Source organism: Ochotona princeps, chromosome 15 (assembly GCF_030435755.1).
Source record: "Ochotona princeps isolate mOchPri1 chromosome 15, mOchPri1.hap1, whole genome shotgun sequence".
NCBI classification, from domain to species: domain Eukaryota; kingdom Metazoa; phylum Chordata; class Mammalia; order Lagomorpha; family Ochotonidae; genus Ochotona; species Ochotona princeps.
The window spans coordinates 44788199-44811612 of record NC_080846.1 but is presented as its reverse complement, the minus strand read 5'-3'; the positions used below and the strand labels follow the sequence as shown (position 1 = coordinate 44811612).

The 23414-nt window shown below is 40.0% G+C and overlaps 1 protein-coding gene and 1 non-coding gene across 3 annotated transcripts in view; one reads left to right on the top strand and one right to left on the bottom strand.

Moving 5' to 3' along the window:
- Positions 1 to 23414, top strand: part of FGD6 (FYVE, RhoGEF and PH domain containing 6) — a 122347-nt gene that overhangs the window by 40928 nt on the left and 58005 nt on the right. The window contains exons 3-5 of one of the 2 annotated variants that reach the window (XM_058673254.1): positions 9638 to 9788; positions 21466 to 21533; positions 21619 to 21649. In XM_058673254.1, the coding sequence (XP_058529237.1) occupies positions 9638 to 9788; positions 21466 to 21533; positions 21619 to 21649 (250 nt within the window). Of the gene's footprint in view, positions 1 to 9634; positions 9789 to 21465; positions 21534 to 21618; positions 21650 to 23414 lie in introns of both variants that reach the window. The other variant, XM_058673253.1, reaches the window with a different exon arrangement.
- On the bottom strand, positions 1382 to 1524 carry LOC118757626 (small nucleolar RNA SNORA48). The gene has a single exon (XR_004995296.2). It is a non-coding gene; the product is annotated as a small nucleolar RNA SNORA48 (small nucleolar RNA).

The window sequence follows — 23414 nt, the reverse complement described above, 5'->3', positions numbered from 1 at the left end:
TCTGTGTATAATTCTTTAGATTTCTATTTGGGGAGGGTTCTTTTAAGAAATAAGAATATACATTAAAACAGTTTTTTTTTCCATACATCAGGTGATAAATCATGAAGTCTTCCTCAACTGTAGTTTTTGGTTTCTTCTGCCAGAGACCACTTGTGTGTACACCAGCATATTTGCATGTTATATGTGTGTATATGCCTTCATACAAGTCAATCCATTCTAATTTTTAAAATTGAAGTTTTCCTTCATCTTAATGTAGTTAGCAATTTCCAAAAGATTGAGAAGATTAAAAACTAATGTGTGTCTGTGTGTATGTATGTGCTTTTTGTTTAGTGGATGGATTTTTTGGTGCTGTCCTTTGATAAGAACATCAGGATCAGGGCTAGTTTCATGGTATACTCAGACAAGCCTCCAGCGTGCTAGCTTCCTGGCTTTGACCTCGCCCTGGCCTCATTCCTTGCCACTGTTTGAGGAGTGACCCAGTGAATGGAAGATTCTCTCTTTCTGTCTCTTTTTCTCTTTCATTCTCTCTGAGTGTGTATATGTGTAACTCTGCCTTGCAAATAAATAAAGTAAATAATTAACAAAGGAAAGATCACCAGGATCCACGGCCTTCGTGTTGTCCCTGTTGAAGCAGTGATGCTTCCTTTTACTCAGAGCATCTAGTACAAGGCCAGATGATCTGCTTTTCTTCCCAGCACAGAGAAGTCACACTTGTTGAGCCTATTTGTTCAGTTATGTAAGTTGCTTGAGTTTCTGTGTTATCTCTGTGCTTTTATGTTCTGTTGTCCTGGCTCTGCACGTACTAAATTGCGCTAAGAAACTACATTTGGAATACCTGGAAATGTGACATGATATATGAGGATTGGATGGCCATGTATTTTACAAGTTTTTTCATGTTTCCTGCGAGAGCTAGCACTTACTCATTTTTAGGGGTAATTCCCAGTAAAATTATCCAAGTGGGAGATAGAGAAAATTCAACATGGACTGTATAATTGAGAAGAAGACTTTATAAGGAGCCTGAGAGGGACTCTTAAATGGTTTTTGTTAATTTGAATTATGGTTTTACTCTGATCCTGTAATCTGCAGTTTCATAAGAGGACTAAAGTAACTGAGAAATTTTTTGTAAAGCTCAGTAGGCATGCTTCTCTAGAGAACTTTATGAACTAATTACTATTATTGTAATAATTAATAACAAAATTATAAGTATTTTTGGTTATTTCTTCCATGTAATATTCATCCTTCACATGTTTTTTGAAGACCGTGGCTCAATTTTACCCCACCACAGGCAGCTTAAGGAGCCACACGAGATACACATGGCCAGCTATATCTTTGTCCCCAACTGAGAGCCATGACATATGCAGTAGGCATTAAGATCGGGATTTTTTGGTTCCTAGGCATGAAGCAGCTCTGGCCACCTACACAGGCATCAAGTTAGGATGAACAAAGGACTGCATCTGCCCTGTCCCTGCCTGATCTAAGAGCAGCACCACAAATGAGATGTCTCCTTGCCCATTGCCAGGAGCAGTATCCTTTACACTTTAAAAGTAGTATTTTTCTCTCCTTCTAGGATGAGTATGAATTCAACAAGGAAACATGTAATTGCCAAGTCACAATGAAACAATATTTTTTTGAGGGGGAGGTGGGGACATAGCAACATTCCGAGGCTGAGTAAGTTGTATTTCATTTGGGCACTGAGTAGAAAAAAGAGGGGCATCAGAGATGCTCTGAGTTAGGTGCTGTGACTTGGAGATGAAAGAGGAACTTGGGAAGGTGAGGGTACTGGAATGCACTGCTTTCTTCAAGTCTTAAAAGGAATTATGTGATATATTCTTTGGCTAAGGGATTCTGAATGAAATCACAAGAAAGACAAAGCAGAACAGGATCGATGGGCTATGGGGAAGACTCAGAGCTTTGAAAGCCTTTGTCAGTTAACTCCGCTTCTCCTTTTCCTCTCTGCTATCCATGTCCTTCTGCCCATGACTGGAATCTTTCAGAACATATTTATTTGAGTTATACAGAGACAAGAGAGAGGGAGAGGTCTTCCTTCCACTGGTTCTTGCCATAGATGGCCACCAGGGCCAGTTTCAGCCAAGGCTCCGATGAGGGTGACAGAAGCCCAAACACTTTGGCCAACTTGTGCTATTTTTCCTATTTTTCCCAGACTGTTTTCAGTTAACTGGGTCAGTAGTAGAACAGCCAGGACACAGATTGGTGCCCATATGGGATGCTGGCATAGCAGGTTTCAACTTTACCTACAATACTACAACACTGGTCCAGAATTTTTAACTTAGTGGAAGTTCACACAGATGTTTTTGTGGTGACTCCAGCAATTGTTACACCTAGATTATCATCAACGTAAAGGTTCAATATTTCTGCAAACTGTTAGAGGAAATAAATTAAGTGATTTTCAAAAGAGACTTTCTCACCAAAGAGAGCTCATCATTGATGTGATGTTTTTACCTGAAGGAGAAATTTGATGTCCTGCTGTCCTTTACTGTCCTTTAATATCTGTGGGGAATCAGTTCTAGGAACCCTGGTGGATAACTAAATCAAGGAATGTTCAGATTCCTTGTATAAAACTGCCTATAGCCTAATCACATCTTCCTGAATAGTTTAAACTATCACTCCACACAATACCTAGTACCTAAATGATAGGTAACTAGTTGTTATGCAGTGTGGTTTAGGGATTGTTGGCAATTATACACACACAAGTTTCGTACACCTAACTACATTTTTGATCCACGGTTGGTTTGATCTGAAGTTTCTGAACCCAAGGTTATGAAGGGCTGACTAATTCCAGAGGTGGCTATACTGCCCTTATACAAAACTGAACATGTATAAAAGAATTAGGGGCCAGTGTTTAGCACCAGTGACTAAGATGCGGCTTGTCACACTCACATCCTGTATTGCACAGCTGACTTCAGGTCCTTGTTCTGTTTCTGATTCCAGCTTCCTGCTGCTGCATGCCCTGGGAGGCAGCTGGTAATAGCTCAAGTCCTTGGGTCCCTATGTCACCAGATTAAGTTTCTGGCTCTTAGCTTCAGCTTGAACTGGAAACAGTTGGGGAGCGAACTGTTGGGTTAAAGAACTCCCTATGTGTCCCTATACTTTCCAAATAAATGAAAATAAATTTAAATTTTTCATTTTTTTTAATTGGAGGCATGTATTGTGGTCTTTCATATTAAGCTACCACTTACAATCATGTTCTGTCCCACTCAGTCCTGATTGCTGCTACAGTGCACCCTGGGAGGTGGCAGGTGATGGCTCATGTACTTTGGTTCTTGCCACCATGTGAGAGGCCTTGATAGAGCTCCTGATTCAAGGCTGGTCCACTCCTGGCTGTTGCAGGTACTTGAGCAGTGAACCAGCAGATGGAAGAAATCTCACACCCCTCTTTCCCTATTCTGATATTCTACGTTTGCAATAAATAAACTTGTTTAAATAAATGGTAGCATTGAAAAGGCATCACTCCAAATACACATCATACTTGAAGGAGCAGATGCCCATCAGTAGTAGTTGATTTCTGGCTTTTCTGCATTCAAATGCGTAATGCACATACTGATTTTGGAAAAAATCTGACTTCTTCCAGAAGCGAATATGACTTAAAAGAATAACTTGAGGGAAGCAAATGCAGGTCTTTGGCTGCTGTTGCTGCTTACTTTCCTTTTATTTCCACTGTCAGATTATGAACTTTCTAGGCAGGAAGGGGTAGAAGAAACACTATGTCCTGTTCCTTTAACCTGCACAGCCAACTATGTTAGGATGTTATCTTCCTGATGATAGGAAGGAAATAAAAAGAATAGAAGAAGAGCTCCAGATTATAGGATTGGCATCAGTGAGGAATCCTTGCTTCATTATCAGAAGTCTAAAATTATCTGTGTAGATCCAAAAGCTGTTAACAATTGTGGGAAAATAGTTGAACCATTTTAGAAATGAACCTGTAGGACTCGGCAGCATGGCCTAGTGGCTAAGGTCCTCGCCTTGATCCCATATGGCCGCTGGTGCTAATCCCGGCAGCTCCACTTCCTCTCTATCTCTCCTCCTCTCAGTATATCTGACTTTGTAATAAAAATAAAATAAATCTTTAAAAAAAAAATGAACCTGTAAATGTGGCTCCTGGGTGTCATCTGTCCTTGATATACTGCCTGTCCCTGTATTATTCCTTTAGAATCAGTCCTGGTTGCATATTTCTGTTGCTATAGATATGGCTTCCATTATGTTGGTGACCTGGAGTGAAATCTTGAATACTGCTGTGGATTTTTTTTTCTCCCTACCCCTCTACCACCATAATGATTTCTTTTTTTCCTCTTACATCCATCCTTTCCTCTCAGTTTGCAATGTAGCCATCCTTTATGTAGCCACTTGTACCAGTGAAATTTAACACCCATTGCCTTCTGGAAACATTTTGCTTGGTATGGTGAAAGATAATTGAATGCTTTTTGTATGTCAAACTAGGGATTCAGCAGAAAAACAGTTTGCTGTTCTGAGTTTATATTTTAATAAGGGAAACAAGTGCATCAACAATTGCAATCAAGTGAGATACTAGAGGGTTCTGAAGAGATAAGGACCAACTTGGATCAGAGAGAGGGAGTCCGGAAAGATTTTCAGGAGGGAAGTAATTTTTGAAGCTAAAGTCTCCAGTTAGTTCATGTTTTGATCCATGTAGTTTAATTCGCCCCCCTTTTTCTTTTTAAAATTTATTTATTTATTTGAAAGTCAGAATTACAGAGGGAGAGACAGTGAGGGAATCTTCAACCTGCTGGTTCATTGCCAGGCCAATGAAATCAGGATCATCTTTCTGGTTTCTCATGTAGGAACTGAGTTGAAAGTGAAGAAGTCAGAACTCGAACCAGTGCCCGTATTGGATGCCAGTGTATCAGGCAATGGCTTTACCCCCTACACCACAAAGCTAATATGCCTGCCCCAACCCTCACCTTGTTCTTTAGGTTAACTTTTGTTCTTTATTCCTTTCCTGTCTGAAATGGATGTGGCAATAATTGATTACTGTATGCTTAGTAACTTACCAAATGATTTAGAAACACTTTGTGTTCTCTTTAGACAAAGGAAGCCTAATTTTTTTCACAGGTGCTTGACTGTTGAGTCCAAAAATAGTCCATATATAGGCTGAGTCAGAAATCCTTTAAGAGCAGTTTCTCACACACATGACTGGAGTTCTGATAACAACCCAGTTCTGGTTCTATTGGCCAGGCTGGCATCTGAGATTTTGCATTTCTAACTCCAGGTGTTACTTGTCCTGCTTGGAACTTGAACTTTTTTGCAATAACAAGCTTTTAGAGGTTGTAGAGAGATAAGGCATTAAAATAGAAATAAGTGAAGGTATGTTTTCCTCTATCCATGTGGATGGCCTGCAATCTGCATCCTGTTCACTCATTTACTCTTGCCAATCTAAATCAGCAAAGAATTACCCAGCTGTCTTGGTCTTGCTGGTGATCTGATGGGAACACTTCTGTTCTTTTGCCTGCTCCCCCACCCCACCCACCAGGAATGAGTCTCCTCGTCAGTGGGAGCTCTGATAAAGTGCACATCCACCTCATTGAGGCTGTGATATGATTTCCTCAGGCCTCCTCCCCTCCTCCGCCCCCCGGCTCTGAGTAATAGGAAACCCCGTCTTTTGGCAGTAGGAGTTGTTCCTTTTGGCATTCTGCCTCCAGTCCACTGCCTTGTGTAACATTCAAGCTCTGAGAATGGCTTCTAAGGCAAGGCTGTATCCTATAAAGTGTAATCAGGAACTGGAAGAAAGTTTATCTTTAGCTCTTAGGATTCCTGTTAAGAAGTTTTCTTGTAGCCTTGGCAGGAGAGTGACCTGCTTATGGCCTGCTGAGAGAGCCTGGCAGAGAACAGCTGGGCCTCGGTTCTGCAGTGTTTCCCTTGGTGATTTTCTATGGGTCTTTTACTGATGACACCAATACTCTGGTGTTCTGCAGGTATTCTTATAGACTGATGTCAGAAGAGCAGTTGTTAGGGGACATTTTGTTCCAGAGTCTTTATAAGGAATGCTAAGAAGTTCCCTCTTGACGGGGAACTTCCCTGTGGAATTCCCCCAACAGACTGAAGTGCAACAGTGGCCTGTAGATTCATAAGCTCTGTTTCAGAAACCTTGATGTCAAGCAGGTGAGGGGGAGCTACTTAATGGCCTGGGACTTTGATTTTTCAGATCTCACACTGCATCAGAATCACCTGAAGGGCTTGTTAAATTTGTACCACTTCGTTATTTTCCTATGTCTTACAATTCAGGGACTTAACAGTGATAGCCTGGAAGGTGGGCATCTGTCCACAATAGCACATGTGCAAAGTGGAAGGATACCTCTTTATTTGAAAGAGAGAGGGAGAGCAAAGGTAAGAAATGGATTCTATCTGCTGGTTCGCTCTCCAAATGGTTACAACAGCTGGGGCCCTGAACCTGGAACTCCAGCTGTGCTGTCTGGATGAGTAGCAGGGGCTCAAATTTTCTACTGCTTTCCCAGGATCATTAACAGGAAGTTAGGGACTCAGCGTAATAGTGTAGCGGTTAAGATCCTCACTTTGAACACACCAGGATCCCATATGGGAACCAGTTCTAATCCCGGCAGCCCTGCTTCCCATCCAGCTCCCTGCTTGTGGCCTGGGAAAGCAGTCGAGGACGGCCCAAAGCCTTGGGACCCTGGACTCATGTGGTAGACCTGGAAGAAGCTCCTGGCTCCTGGCTCAGCTCCAACCATGCGGCCGCTTGGGGAAGTGAATCATCGGCTGGAAGATCTTCCTGTCTCTCCTCCTCTCTCTATATTTGCCATTCCAATAAAAAAATTAATTAATTAATTAAAAAAACAAAGTAGAAAACAAACAAACAAACAAAACCAGGGAGTTGAACCAGAAGTGGACCAGCCAGTACTCCACTCCAGAAGTGGAGCAGTCAGTACTATATCACGGGCAGTGGCTTAACCCTCTGAGCTACAATGCCAAGCTCTGCACTGTTGATTTATGGTCACCATTATTAATTACCAACCTCAGAGATTTATTCCTTGGTTCTGTTGTTATTGTTGCTTTAAACGCTGTGACCCCCTGGCCACAAGCTGGATGCCTGAACTGGAGAAAATCTATGAGGAGGTGATTGTGCCTGACAGCGCCAGTGTCAGGTTCAGGCTGTGGTTAACCAGCTATCCATCAGAGAAGTTTCCAGTCAGCATTTTCCAGAATGGGATCAGAATGACCAGTGAGCCCTCAAAGGGATCCAGGCCCCCTGCTACATTCCTACCTCAGTGATCCTGTCTCAGACCCCGTGTTTTTCCAAAGCTGTGCAAAACCATCGGATGGAAGATGGAAGATGTGGTAAAAGCTGTTGTTTGGCCTTTGCTTCTTCCATGCTATTGTTTGGCAGAGAAGAAACTTCGGACCCCTAGGTTGGAATATTCCTTATGAATTCAATGAATCTGACCTAAGTATTAGTATGCGACAAATTCAGATGTTTCTGTGATTACAAGGAAATGCCATCTGATGCCCTGACCTGTTTGACAGGGGAATGTAATTATGGAGGCAGAGTAATGACCAACACAGGCGTCTCCTGCTGTCTCTTCTATCCTCATTCGCCTGCAAGGAAATCGAGCAGTCCTATTACTGCCTTGCTCCTGGAGATACCTACTACATCCTTAAGCATGGCTCCTACCAGTCGTACCTTGAGTATCTCAGGACCCTTCCCATCACAGCCCACCCAGAAGTGTTTGGCTTCCACAAGAACACTGACATCACCAAGAACAACTAGGAAACCAACCAGCTCTTTCAAGGAGTACTGTTAACCCTCCACAGGCAGTCAGGAGGGGGTGCAAGTCACCTCAGGAAGTGGTTGGGAAGCTGGCCCAGGACGTACTAAGATTCCCAAAGACTTTGGCCTGGAAGAGATCATGAAGCTATACCCAGTGATCTTTGAGAGATCTGTGAACACAGTCCTAAGTCAGGAGCTCATCAGATTCAATGGGCTGACCGAAATGGTTCACACAAGCTTCATCAATCTTGGCTGAGCCATCAAAGGACAGGTTTTGATATCCTCGGAACTGGAGGAAGTCTTCAACTGCATGGTTGTGGGGAAAATTCCAGCCATGTGGGCAGCCAAGTCCTACCCATCACTGAAGCCACTGAGGGGCTATGTGGCTGTCCTGCTAGCCCACTTGGCTGCCTTCCAGGAATGGATTGACATGAGGCCCCCTGCAGTCTTTTGGATCTCCGGATTCTACTTCACACAATCTTTTCTGACTGGTATCACCCAGAATTATACTTGGAAAAATATCATCCCCGTTGACCACATTGGATTTGAGTTTGAGGTCACCACACAAGACACAGTCATGGAGAACAGCCCAGAAGATGGGGGCATATGTCAAAGGGCTGTTCCTGGGAAGTGCTTGTTGGGACAGGGATGCCATGCAGGTGGGGAGTCACTCCCCAGAATCCTCTATGACCCATTGCCTATCATCTGGCTGAAATTGGGGAAGAGTGCATTTTTTGTCTGCATGAGAACATTTACCTGTGTCCTGTCTACAGAACAAGTGCCCGAAGGGGCATGCCAACTACTACTGGCCACTCCACCAAGTATGTCCTCTCCGTTGAGCTCTGTACAGATCTGCCTCTAAAGCACTGGATAAACCAAGGGGTGGCCTCACTCTGTCAACTGGATAACTGATGTCAAATAGTAAAAGGCATTTCATGCACAAACAAGCAAACAAACAAACAAACAAAAAAAAAAAACACTAAGACCCAAAGAGGCAGCAACTTTTCAAAGGATCTATGCAGTCAAGCCAGGTAATGCCTTCTAAGGCATCTTGGTTTATAGTTGGAGGAGAGACTTAATGTTCCAGGGAAATGCTGTGTGGAAGAAGCAAATGGGGGAAAACTGGGAAACTTGCTTCCTACACACTGTCTTATCATTAAAAGTATATTAAATTGATCCTAAAATTAAAATGTAAGCCTCAGTTTAACACTATGGTGCATTATGTTAAGCTGTCACCTGCATACACTGGCATCTTATATTGGAGCAACCAGTTCAAGTCCCCACTGCTCTGCTTTTTTTTTTTAAAGATTTATTTATTTTTATTGCAAAGTCAGATACATGGAAAGGAGGAGACAGAAAGGAAGATCTTTCATCTCATGATTCACTCCCCAAGTGACCGCAATGGCCAGAGCTTAGCCAATCCAAAGCCAGGAGCCTCCTCCAGGTCTCCCATGCTGGTGCAGGGTCCCAAGGCTTTGAGCCATTCTAGACTGCTTTCCCAGGCTACAAGCAGGGAGCTGGATGGGACGTGGGGCTGCCCAGATACAAACCGGCACCCATATGGGATCCCAGTGCGTGTGCAAGGTGAAGACTTCAGCCATTAGGCTACCATGCCAGGCCTCATTGCTCTGCTTGTAATCCAGCTTTCTGCTAATACAGTTGGGAAAGCTGTGACAGAAAAAAAACCAAACCAAACCAAAAGAGCAGAATGTAAGCCCCAAAAGTCAGGGAAAATGTGGGAGTGGGTGAGACAGGAGCAGTAGATGCTAGAGGTATTGCCTTTCCCCGCATCCCTCATCGCACGGATGAGATGTCAGCTGCCAGCTTTGCTTGTACTGCCAGAGATGAAAGGTGACTAATGCATGCTTTCTGTTGAAGCAGCCCCAGAGCAGCACAGGAGGGTCACTGTGATCTCAAGCTCGGTCTTGGCGATCTTCCCTCCGACGAGGAGGAAGTCATTGACAGTTCTGATGAAGATGAAGTCAGCTCCGGGTCTAGTAAAGGAGAACCTGACCTGCTGGAGGATAAACAGGTATATTTTGGTGTTTGTTTCTGCAGTGCTGCTTTCTGGCTCTTACTTGTGCTTGGAAATGACATTTCTCGACATGATAGGCATAATAACTCTAGGAAGTTTTCTTTAACAGTGTACAACATTTTTCAAATTTAAATGCAATTCCTGTTGTGATATAGTACCTGGCATGTTATCAAGTTCCTAAGTGTACATTACTTAGAGATTATTCAGTGACTTTTGATAAGTTTTGCTAATACTCACTGGCTTTGTTTTTGATAATGAAAACCCTCTTAGAAGTTTTTGGTATTGGTACTGGTTCTCTTCTGATTTCTGAGGAGAAATGATTCTGCATTTCAGACTCAATCAAATCTTTTTAGGGATGGAATAAAGATGACTTTTATGTTTGCTTTGCAAAATTCCAGCATGTATACATTTGACTATGTATGAGCACATGAAGATGGTCCTTGTGTTGATCATTGTTGAACATGTGAGTTGGGGTTGATTATAAAGTCTCCCTTTTATGAATATGTAATTATTCTATTTTAAATCTTAGTTGCTTGACTAAAAAAAATTATAAAAGGGACAAAATGGTTCTATCTCCATTGTTGCAGGATAATTTGGAATGTCACAAGATGGAATCTGAACAACCACATAGTATGTCTAGCCATGAAGAAAATCTGTGTCAACCCATTCCTCTGCCATCATTGATCAACCATTGTGCTTCCTTCTTAACATATTTTTCCTATTGGAATTCATTTTTCTGCCTAAAATGAATAGCTCCAGTACAGTTGTCTCAATCTAAGTCTTTACCCCACCAACCATTATCTGAGTAACTTGGGCCAATTATTTCATGTCTTTGGGCTAGGGAATATCATTTTATAGATGATAAAAAGTTTATTACTTATTAGGATTGTGAGGATTAAATGATTTGATATATGCAAAGCCCAAGATGCGGTTGTGCAGTATACAGTGAAAGCTCAGTGACCATTTGTTTATTTGTTATTAGCAGGACTGCAATTCTGTATCATAAGGCATTGAATAATGATGAGAGGATTAACAACTAGAAATTATTGAGGCAGGCAAATTTGTAGATCTAAGCCACATGCACAATTCTGTTCGTAAGGACTTACTGCATTCCCTAGCAGCCAGTGGGTTTTACTTGGACTGCCAAGATATTCCTCTTGTGTCTTATTGATATCCTTCTCACTCTAATTAAAAGGCTCATTTTCTGTGTTGCTTCTTCATGAACTTATGGATGCTACAAGTATATGTAGAATGTCCATAATGTTATTGATATCATTTTTATTTGCTGACAGTCTTCAAGGTCCAGCATGCTTTGTGGTGCTTACATCCTGGTGGGACAGGAGGGACCTTAAGTTCATAAACAACTTGGAAGTATTATGTGGGGCCAACATCATGAAGTCACAGGCCAGTCCTTCATCTGTGCCAGTATCCCATAAGAGTGTCAATGCATGTCATTACTGCTCCATTCCCAATCCAGTTCCCTCTTCATGGTCTGGAAAAGCAGCAGAGGATGGCTTAAGCCCTTGTGTCCCTGTACCCATGTCAGAGACCCAGGAGAAGCTTCTAGCTTCCAGCTTTAGAATGGCTTTTACCATTGTGGCCATTTGGGGAGTGAACCAGAGGGTGGAAGATCTCTCTCTCTCTCTCTCTCTCTCTCTCTCTCTCTCTCTCTCTCTCTCTCTCTCTCTCATTCTCCCCCCGTCCCCGTTTCTGTGACTCTGACTTTCAAGTAAAATATTTTTTTTTTTTAAAAAAAGAAAATAGTATTATGTGGTATGACAGGTGAAATGTAGAGAGATATGGGAGATACTGAGGGAGCTATTTTGAGTAAACTCCCCTCAGAAAGTGATATATAATGAAATTTCAATGACGAGGCAGAGCCAAAGCTTGGGAAAAGTTTAAGGAAAAAGATTCAAATGCCCTACCTTCCTAAGGGCGATCATTAAATCAGTCATGACTGTTTTAAGTAATCTCATTGTTTTACTTCTAATATATTTTCCATTTGTTTCTTTTACTTGAACTTCTTCCAGTTTTTGTACTGAAATTGTGTTCTTCTTTGCAGTAGGGATCTCCTTGATCCACTCTATAAAGGAAGTATTAATATCCAACCTTGTTGTGTTATGCCTCTTCCCCACACATCCTGTCCTAACTCTGCCAGCCTGACTCATTTGTGTTGTGATCACTGGAGACTCCCAGGGTTCCTTCCTCTGTGTTTGTGCCTGCCCTTGCTTCACTTCCTGTATTTGGGATACTGCTTTATGTTCTTAGCTGTGCCACATTGAAAAACAGATTTTGATAGCTACTGTTACTGGTTTATGTGAAAATAAGCAAACAAATATGGCACATCTGAAATCATGCTTTCTATAAGTTTCTCTTTTCTTCAATGAATGAATTAGAAACTTGTTTGCATGTAAGGGATTTTCATGGAAAATTTTGAAATTTGGCATTCTGAGACCTGTGTTTCCGTTCCAGATCTACTGCTTACTAACACCTTGGCAAAATGGTTTTATTACGTTGTTTTGATTCATTTCACAATGAATTTCAGGTAACAACACCTGAAGTCGTAGGTGTTACATAAAAATTTTATGTTACATAATATATGTCACATACACTGTATAATGATACAATGTAGAATATCTTCAGATAGTGCTAGAATTTCTGGATGTCCACCTAAGCACTGAATTGGAACCCCTTCCTTAGACTCTATACAAAAATCAGAGTTTTGTATCACAGACATGATAATAACTCAAACTCCTAGAAGCAAATCACAGGAGTAACTTTTCATGACCTTGAATTAGATAAAGGATTCTTGATAAAACATCCAAGGTACAGTGATGAGAGGAAAAATGACAAATTGTTCTTCATTAAAATTAAAAGCTTTGTACTATAAATAATACCACCAAGAAAGTGAACAGGCAACACACCAAATAGGAGAAAATATTAGCAGATTGTATCTCTGATCAATGACCTGTACACAGAATATATAACAAGGTCTTGCCATTTAACGGTAGAGAGATAAATAACCTCAACCCAATGAGCTGAATAGATAAAACACGATGTGAAAATAATCTGGAAACACATGAAAATATGTTTAACATCATTAGCCCTTAGGGAAATGTAAATCAGTGTCTCAGTGAGGTTTATACCCACTAAAGTGGATATAATTAAAAAAAAAAATTGGGCCCAGTGCAGTGACTCAATGACTAAACCCTCACCTTGCAACTTCCAGGATCCCATATGGACGCTGGTTCTTTTCCCTACTGCTCTGCTTCCCATCTAGTCCCCTGCTTATGGCCCTGGAAAGCAATAGAGGATGGTCCAAAATCTTGGGACACTGCATCCCAATGTAAGAGACCTGGAAGTAACTCGGAGACCTGCACGAAAATCCTAGCTCCTGGCTTCAGACTGCCTCAGTTCCACCTGGCCATTGTGACCATTTGTGGAATGAACCAGCAGATGAAAGATGTGTCTGTCTCTCCTTCTCTCAATAAATCAGACTGCCTTTCCAAAAAAAAAAAAAAAGTGATGAATCTTTAAAAATAAAATATAGACAGGGTCACTATTGGGGTGAGTGAGTTGAGCTGCAGTCTTCACCACTGGCATCCCATATGAGCAATGAGACTCAGCTGCTCCATGCGCAGTCCAACTCCCTGCTAATGTTCTTGGAAAGCAATGTAAAAATTGGACCCCTGCCACTATGTGGGAGATTGGGATGGAGTACTAGGCTCCTGGCTTCTACCTAGCTTAGCTGTGGCCTTTGCAGCCAGTGTGGGAGTAGACCAATGGGTAGAAGATCTCTTGTTCTATCTCTCCTTCTTAAGTGTGCCTTTCACATAAAATACATACATATTTAAAAACATATGTAGACTCTAGCAAATGTTGGTGAGATGTGGATAATTTGGAATTCTTATACACTGTAAGAATGTAAAATAGTAGACTCAGTAGAATGGTTCACTGGCTAAATCCTTGCCTTGCACACTCCAGGATCTCATATGGGTGCTGGTTCGTGTCCCAGCTGCTCCACTTCCCATCTAGCTCCCTGCTTATCACCTGCTTATCCCAAAGCCTTGGGACCCTTCATTCATGTGAGAAACCTGGAAGAGGCTCCTGGCTTCAGATAAGCTCAGCTCTGACTATTGTGACCACTTAGATTTTTCTCTCTGTATCTCCTTTTCTTTTTAAATATGCCTTTCTGATAAATGTAAATATTTAAAAAAAATTTTAAAGTGTAAAATGGTGTAGCTGCTTTGACAAGTATTCTGTTAGTTCCTCAAATGCTTAAATGTGGAGTTATCATGTGACACAACAGTTCCATTGTTTGGTATCTGCCCAAGAGAAATGAAGGCGTATGTCTACCAAAAAAGTATACAGAAATGTTAATTGATCATTATCTATATATTTCAAAAACAAGTGCAAAGAGTTCATTTTATGTCAATTGATGTGTAGACATGATAGCAAAAGGTCAACAATAAAGCAGAACAGGAAATGACTCATAATGGACACTGAGTTTCATTTCTTTTTAGGATTTATCTATCTGTCTATCTCTCTATCTGGAGATACACACAGAGAGAGACACACACACACACAGAAAGAGAGATCTCATATCCCTTAGTTCATTCTCCAGCTGGCCACAAGAGCCAGGTCTGGGCCAGGCAGAAGACAGGATCCAGGAACTCCATCCTGGTATCACACATGGTGACAGGGATCCACAGACTTGGGCCATCTTCTGCTTCCTTCCAGGTACATTAGCAAGAAGCTGATTTGGAGGTAGAGTAGCCAGGAGTCGAACAAGAGGTCCAACATGGGGTATTGATAACCAAGTGGCCATCGTTACCTACTGTGCCACAATACTTTCACAGAGTTTGTTTTTTTGTTTTGTTTTGTTTTTTAAGAATGAAAACATTGGGAAGCTCATTTGTAGTTGTGCTTGCACAAATGTGAATATGCTGAGAATCACTGAGTTGTATACTTTAAAAGAATGAACATATTTATGATGTGTGAATTATGTCTCAGAATTTTTAACAAAGGAGAAATGCCAATAAGTGGAAGGTTATTATTATGAAGCACATAGTATATAATCTTATACATCAGCCAAGGGTAGGCCACAAATTTAGCTTTTTTAACAACTGAGGTAAAGAAATTGTCAGTGTCCAAAAGAAAAACAATTCTTAGAAGTAGATGAAGAAAAATGTCTTTATAATTTCTATGACTCTTGGTTTCTCAATTTGTAAAACAGTATACTATTCTGAGTTGTATTGAGGCTCAAACAAGGTAGTAGTTTCAGAAGCACTTGGAAAATCCAGAAAGTTAATAACTGTTAAACAGGGATAAACTGCTTGTGCAGTTGCATCTGTGATATGTTTCACTGACATTCAGGGACTGTTATAAAATCCCACAAAATGTGGCTTAAAACATTAGAAACTTGTCTCAGTACATGAAATTAGAAGTCCACAACCCAGATGTCAGCAGGATTCCATTTGACACCTGCAAGGGAGAATCTTTCCTGGCTTCTCCCTACTTTCTGGGAACTTGCTGGCCACTCTCCGGATGCCTAAAATTGAAGCCATAGTAGCACTTCATTCTGTATCTGCTGCATTCTGTGGTGTTACCTACTCTGGTAAGGACATCAGTCACTCTGTGTTAGGGGACCAGTGTAATCTCCTTTTAGCTTACCTACAGTGACTCTGTTCCCAAATACAGTCGCATTCTGAGGTCCTCAGTTAGTAGATAAACATCTTCCATGGGCATATAGGGTGCGTGGCAGTGATGTTTCTTTAGATGCCAATAATCTCTCCTCATAAAAGGACTGGGTTTGGTAAGAGGAAAAATGATAAGTACTGTTGTGTCCTCATCTCTATTATATGAAGGAAAAGTAAACAGGAATTCAGAAGGTTTTCCTGTGAAGTAAAAACAGCACCATGAAAAGAATAATTAACATTGTACCACTCCTGTATGTCTCTGCTTGTCAGTGTGTTACAATTGCTTCTTATTACATCAGGCTAATAAAAACAGCCTGTGATAAAGATAGGACATGTACATTTTTATTTACATGAAAGAGGAGTTATAAGACTAAGCAACTTAGAACCCTTTGAGTTGGAGAGGAATTTTAACCAAAGTCTGTACTAATGACTTGGCAAAGCCACAGAAGCTGAGTTACATTGATGGGATGTGTTTGGGGTGGGGTAACTGGCTGTACTAATCTCTGTTGTCACCTTTTCCAAGTTTTTAGTTTTATATTTCCTTTAAACAGGAAGAAAGAGATCTTCCACCTGCTAGTTCACTGCCCAGATGCCCACAACAGCTGGGGCCAGGCCAGGCCAAATCCAGGAGCCAAGATCTCCATCCAGGATGCAGGCATCCCAGACAAAGGCTTAGCTTATTGCACCACAGTACTGACTATCTATATTTCTTAGGCTTAGTACTTAATAAATGTTGATTAAGATAAATGAGAGGTGTTCATTCTGCTTAGTTATATTACCATGATTTTAGCTTTTCTATTACATTTTTTAACATTAAAAATATATTTTTTTAATGATATAGTTTCTGTTACGTTTTTTAAAATTTCCTTGTAAAATAGCTCATGTGATACATCCTTCCAGGAAGGGAAGTATGAACTCTTAAGAGAGCTTTGCCCTCTCGACATTAATCATGGTGTCCTTATTTTGGGAAATAACTTAATGATAAAGAGATGCCTCTCAGGCAGGTCTGAATATTAACATGTTTAATTTCTTTTGATTAGAAGTTTTGGGTAGAAGAGACTTTTTAATAAATGTATTGTAAAAAGTAATGGATAAGTTTCACCGAACATTTTTTAGAGAGCAAATATAAAAAGAAGAGAACACAGTTAAGAATTTATGAAGTTGGATTATTACAGAGATTTATGTGTAAAACTGAATTTCAGATCAAAGATTCTGTTTTGGATTTGACTTCTTTTATGACCTTCACGATGTCATTTGGTTTGTTTGTGGTTCATATTTCAACTCCCATAGCAGTGTACTTTTAGAAGATGCTATTATTTAACAATTAGCCTGCTTTGAAATGTGATATAATTCAAGTCAGGGTTTTCATTGAGATGCCAGATATGTCTTCTCTTGAGGTTTAACAGTGTAGTGTATTTTTCCATCATTGTTTGGTTTGGGTCAGAATTAGTTGTTGTTCTTAAAAGTTGGAGATTATATTTAGCCTTTAATTTTTTGTTTTAGTAATCTTGTACTTTAAAAGTGGTAATGTAATGATTAATAATCTAATAGTTATTATCTTTTCCAATTCTGTGGTTTTGCTGATTTAGAAGGTAGAGTAGATAATAGAATACATAAAGACCCCCCTGCAGTTTAGCATTGGAAAGATCTTAATAATCTAGTCTAGCCCCATGCTTTTTCTTTGTTGAAAAAATTTTTTTCTTTTGAATTTTAATTTTCCTATTTTGCAAGACATATTCAAAGACATGTGCTCCAGTTTTCAATTCTGATAAGGTAGCAACTACTTTTCTGCTTTTTCATGAATATTAATTACACAGTGGAGCAGGCGCTGTGCTGTACACAGAAGGATCCAAAGGTGAATAAGATCAGAGAGTAGAGAAGGGAATTCAGTTCTGTAAATATTATATGAACAAGAGAGTAATCTGCCCTTTAGAGGGTGCCAGGAAGAGAACATCAAGGCAGCCTTAAAAGAAACACCTTTGAGTGCATTTCTAAAAGGGTGAGCTGGAATGTGACAGGCAGATATTGTTTGGGAAGAGATGTTGAGGTAAAAGGAAAGGCATCTACAGAGGGCAGACATGTAAGGGCAGAGCATGCTAGGAGTTGCAAGATAGTTCTAGTTTGACTGGACTAGGGAGTAGGAGAGACTGGGGAAGGCTAGTGGGCATGTTGCGAAGCGCCTGAAAAGTGAAGGCTGGTCTTTGTTATCTTTATGTGCTGCTAATGTGGTTCAGCCTGAGAACTAGAATGCTTCTATTTGCCTTCTAGAACTACTCTGGTGGCCGTGTAGAGAACGGATTGCAGTCAGGTAAATTTCGAGCCAGAAACAAACAAAACAAAAAAACAAAAAAAATAACTCAAGTTAATGCAGTAATGTAGGCAAGACCTCAGAAAGCATTGTTAAAGGGGGAAAGGACCAGTTAAGCTTTGTAGAAATAGTCAACGGGGTGACTGACAACTTGTTGGCTCACTGGTGGTGATAAATGCTGGCTATGAGCACAAGAAAGAGTAGTTCAAATTACCGATTGTTGATGAGTGTCTATAGTAGCTAATGTAAGGAAGTCTGAAGGTTCCATGTTTGAATGAATCCTGCTGAAATAAACTGAGAATAGATCAGCAGGAGAAAGAGTGCAAATTTATTAACATGCAGATCCCTAAGGGCCACACAAAATGAGAAAACTCAGAGGAACCAGATGGTTAAAGCGTAAACATTCTCTTCATGTGGGGAAGGGATAAGAGGGTTTGTAGCCAATTTTAGAGGGACTTTTTTCTTTGGATCCATTCTTTGCCCTAAAAATCCAAATCGAGAGTGAATGGGTCCAAAGTACAAGAGCTATCCTGGGATAAAGTTTTTCTGGGCTTGGGGGTAGATGACAACAGGTTACAAGATAGTGAACAACAGAATTGCACCAAGAACAAAGGTTGTCTTGCTGTACAATCTCTCCCGTGGCAATCCTGAGAGCATGGATGGTGTAGGTAGTATAAATAGGTGACACTCCTTTACTCTTCTGTAAGTTACTCTTCATTAACCAAAGTTAATAATTTTAGGGAGGGAGTTTAAAATAATCACATTTTTGTTGTGACATTTGTGAACCACTTCTTGCCAACTGCCCTGGAGGTACTCCAAAAGCCAAAAGTCCATTGTTGCATTTCTTTTGGAAGAACTATATTCAGTCTACTAAGGGAACTTCAGAGAGCCCAGCCGTGCACTTAGGTGGGGGTAGAGGGTATAGGATACTGGAGAGCTCTTGAGGCTAGGACAGCTTCTGTCAACACTAGTCAGCAGGCACTTGATAGATTGTTCTAAGAGTGAAGTGCATCAGCTGCTTGATCTTTTGAAAAGCCTTTCCTGGTTTCCTCACCCTTGCCGATTTCTAATCTTGCTGTTCTTTACAGTATCAGTATGTTATATTCACAGTATCCATATTTATAATTACTTTTATATGTGGCTTGCTCTCCCTATGCACAGCATGAAGATTACAGCAATTTCTTTAATTTCCTTTTCTAGTCCCTCTCAAACTACAATGTCAGTTTCCATGATAGTTAACTGGGAATCTGAAATTAAATATCTACCTGGTGATTCATCATGTAATATAGTAAATCTTAGGTTAAATAGTGAGAAACGAGGCCTGGTGCAGTGGCCTAGTGGCTAAAACCCTCACCTTGAATGCACCAGGATCCCATATAGGCACCAGTTCTGATCCCAGCGGCCCTGCTTTCCATCCAGCTCCCTGCTTGTGGCCTGAGAAAGCAGTTGAGCCTCGGGACCCTGCACCCACATGGGAAACCCAGAAGAAACTCCTAGCTCCTGGTTTCAGATTGGCTCAGCTCCAGCCATTGTGGTCACTTGGGTAGTGAATCATTGGACTGAAGATCTTCCTCTCTATATATCTGACTTTACAATAAAAATAAACTTGTTTTAAAAATCATGGGAAACTCTACTAAACTCTGTTAATAATCAACTTTATTTTTTTAAATTTTTTAATTATTTATTATTTTTAATTCATTAATTACATTGTATTATGTGACACAGTTTCATAGGTACTTGGGTTCTCCCCACCCCTCCCCAAACCCTCCCACCATGGTGGATTCCTCCACCTTGTTGCATAACCACAGTTCAAGTTCAGTTGAGATTCCCCCATTACAAGCATATACCAAACACAGAGTCCAGCATCTTATTGTCCAGTCAAGTTCAACGGCTTCTTAGGTATACCCTCTCTGGCCTGAAGACAGAGCCAGCAGAGTATCATCCCAGTCAATTAAAAGCTCCAACATACCATCAGCACAAATTTACATCATTGTGGAATTAATTGACATAGTAATGAGTAACCAATATGTTAAAAGTAAATGCGAGTTCTTAACCACCTTCTGTGACCACCTCATTGACATTTCAATTTTAGTTTATACACAACATATAACATACATAACATAACATGTTATACATAACATCATATCATCTTAAATTAAGGCAAACATGTGGTATTTAACCTTTTGTGATTGGCTCATTTCCCTTAGCATTATGGTTTCCAGTTTGGCCCATTTGGCCACAAAGAACTGCATTTTGTTTTTTTTAATAGCTGAGTAGTATTCCATGGAGTAGATGAACCATAGCTTTCTTATCCAATCGTCTGCTGATGGGCATTTTGGCTGCTTCCATGTTTTTGCAATTACTGATTGTGCTGCTATGAACATAGGAGTGCATGTTGGTTTCTCATAAAACAAGTGTTGTGGATATATTCCTAGGAGTGCTATTGCTGGATCATACGGTATGTTGATTTTGAGTTGTCTGAATCTTCTCCATACTGATTTCCATAGAATAATCAACTTTAAATTTTGGGAAATCCATTTCATGTAGGTGTTCTGTTTTTCCAGTGCTCACTTTATATACCCCATCTGTTTTTTTTTGTTTGTTTGTTTGTTTTTAAAGATTATTTTATTTGTATTGCAAAGTTAGATATACAGAGAGGAGGAGAGACAGAGAGGAAGATCCTCTGTCCGATGATTCACTCCCCAAGTGACCACAACAGCTGGTGCTACGCCAATTCACAGCCGGGAACCAGGAACTTCCTCCAGGTCTCCCACGCAGGTGCAGGGTCCCAAGGCCTTGGGCCATCCTTGACTGCTTTCCCAGGACACGAGCAGGGGGCTGGATGGGCAGTGGAGCCACCGGGATTAGAACCGGCCCATATGGGATCCTGGCACGTTCAAGGCGAGTACTTTAGCCCCTAGGCCACGGCGCTGGACCCTACCCCATCTGTTTGATCTCATTCACTGTCATAGCTTCAAAAACTGCTTATTATCTAATGGGTCTCAATATAGTTTTCTAAAAACAAACATTTCCCCTTACCTAGTTTCTTTTGAGCACAAAAATGATTACAGTAAAAAAATTAATTTAGAAAAGGTTGTATTTATTGATTTGAAAGGCAGAGCTAAAGAATCTTCCATTCTCTGGTTCAGTTCCCAAAGGGCCACAGAACTATATCTGAGTCTGGCCAAAACCCGAAGATTATAACTGTATAGATTTTCCAAGTGAATGGCAGGGACCCATGTAATTATACCATCTTAGTCTGCCTTTCTAATCACATTAGTAGGAAACTGATTTGGAAGTAGATCAGTCAGGACTTGAATTGGTGCTCCTGGGATGCTAACCAAAATGTGCCACAGTGCTGGTCTCCAATGTCCAGTTAACATACTGCATAAATGTAGAGTGGTAGTAAAGACTCCCACACTCGCATGGCTGTAAATTAATGGATTTCTAGCTGCTGGTTTGAGTTTAGCTTCCCGCTGTTATACACTTGAAATCAGCTTATCCTTCATCTTTCCTACATTTGTCATTTGAGAAAATATATAGTGTTAATTGTGTGTAATATGCAATCTGTAAGTATCAAGATTAACATTCGTGTTTGCCTTGGTCATAGCTGATCTTCATTATCCTTTGTGAGTGTCATACTTTCTTAATGTTTTCTTATGCATAGGCTGAAGATACTGGAATGAAAAGTAAAGTTCATCATATTGCCAAGGAGATTATGAGCTCAGAGAAAGTGTAGGTATCTAATTTTATAATCTGATGGTTCTGCCCCACCGCCCATTGCATGTTTTAAACATTTTTTCATTGCTATTTTCTACAGGTTTGTGGATGTATTAAAACTTCTGCATATTGTAAGTATCTACTAATATATTCTTGAGGTTTAAGACTAGTATCTTTTGTATTTTTCCCAACCCAAAAAGTTTTCAGCATAACTAATTAAATGAATTACATATCTGTGCTTTCTAATATATGTCTATTTTTAAACTAATACATTCAATATATGCACATATGTATATTTTTAATACATGTGTTTCCTATATAAGTACATATACCCAGATGATTAAAAAAAATAGAGCTTTTATATGTGAAGTCTTCAAACTTTGTATCTTCAGGATAAAAGTTTTAAAGGGAGATAATATATCTTCTTGGCCAATATGTTTTCTTGGCCATTTGCATGCTTCCTGTCAGTAGAAATTTGGACTAAAATATGTTATCATTTTTCCAATTGTGTTTTTTTTTTATATCTGACTAAGCCCCCAGAAACAGACAATCATAACTGTTTAAAGTCTTATTTTTAATTCTTGTAATTGTCAACTTGAACAGACTTGTTGGAACAGTTATGATTTGTCTTAACTGTATATTCACTTTTTCATGCTCTGCTTTGTACTTGCAAGCTTTCACAAGTTTAATTAAATATTGGCAGTTAAAATGCTCTAGTGTTATTCATTCTAACTATATTTTAGCAAACTGTCAAGATTTAACAAGAGAGGAACAGAGTAGAGGAAACAATGATAAAGAAATTGAAGTGAAAATTTACCTATGTGGTATAATTATAAAAATGATGAGTTAAACTTGATTGCTAAGAATTGTAAGATTCAAAGTACATTCCCATTTTTGTCTCTGTGAAGAGTATAATTATTATTGGGCTTCCTTTTAATAAATATGTCTGAACATGGGAAGTGGGTACAGTTCCAGGAGATTCACATTTAGCAGTATTACCCTTGTGCTCTATTCTTGATCCATTGGAAACATGGAAGCCTAATTCATGGGTAAAACATTCCCAACTTTTAGAAACATTTTCTTGTAAAATGCCTTAATACTAAGCACTCATATGGAGAAAACTTCCCCTGGGAATGTTTTCTCACATTAAATTTGGGCTATATTGGTAATTCCCTTTTGTAATTAGCTTTTCCCTGTCTCTTGTTCTTCTTTTCTGTAATTAGCTTTTCTAAACTGATAGCACAGTTGGGGCAGGAGTTCAGCATAGTGGATAAGATACCCTTTGGGAACTCACATTCCATACTGGAGTGTCTTTTTCATTCTAGCTTCTTGTTAATTTCTATCCTGGAGATGGGCTTAAGCAGCAGGTGATCACTCCAGTGTTTGTGTCTCCACCACCCATGGAAGTACGAGAACCAGATAAAGTTCCTGGCTCTTGGTTTATCGGCCAGCCCCAGTTTTTGCATGCATTTGGAAGTAAAATAGTAGATGGAAGTATTTTTCTCTCTCAGTTCTCTCTTGCCTCATCAATAAAATATTTAAAGGCACATTTTAAAAGAAATAAAATCTTTTGTAGTTCTCCCATTTTTCCTATACTAAAATCAGCTCATCATAGTCTACTGAATACACTCGTCTTTTCAGTCTTGTGAACCATTTGTCATTGTGACAAATCTTGTGAACCATGTGATTGTCATTTAGTCTGTCATTTAGTCTTTTAGTCTTAGTGTTTTTGTCATTTAGTCTTTTTGTCATTTAGTTGTCATTTAGTCTTAGTGTTTTCTATGTGACTTGCCAAATCCTGTGTTACATAGATCACCTATTATAATCCTCCTAACAATCCTTTCAAGTAGAGATTATTTCTGTCTTTTAAATGAAGAGAGTATGCTCTCAAATGTA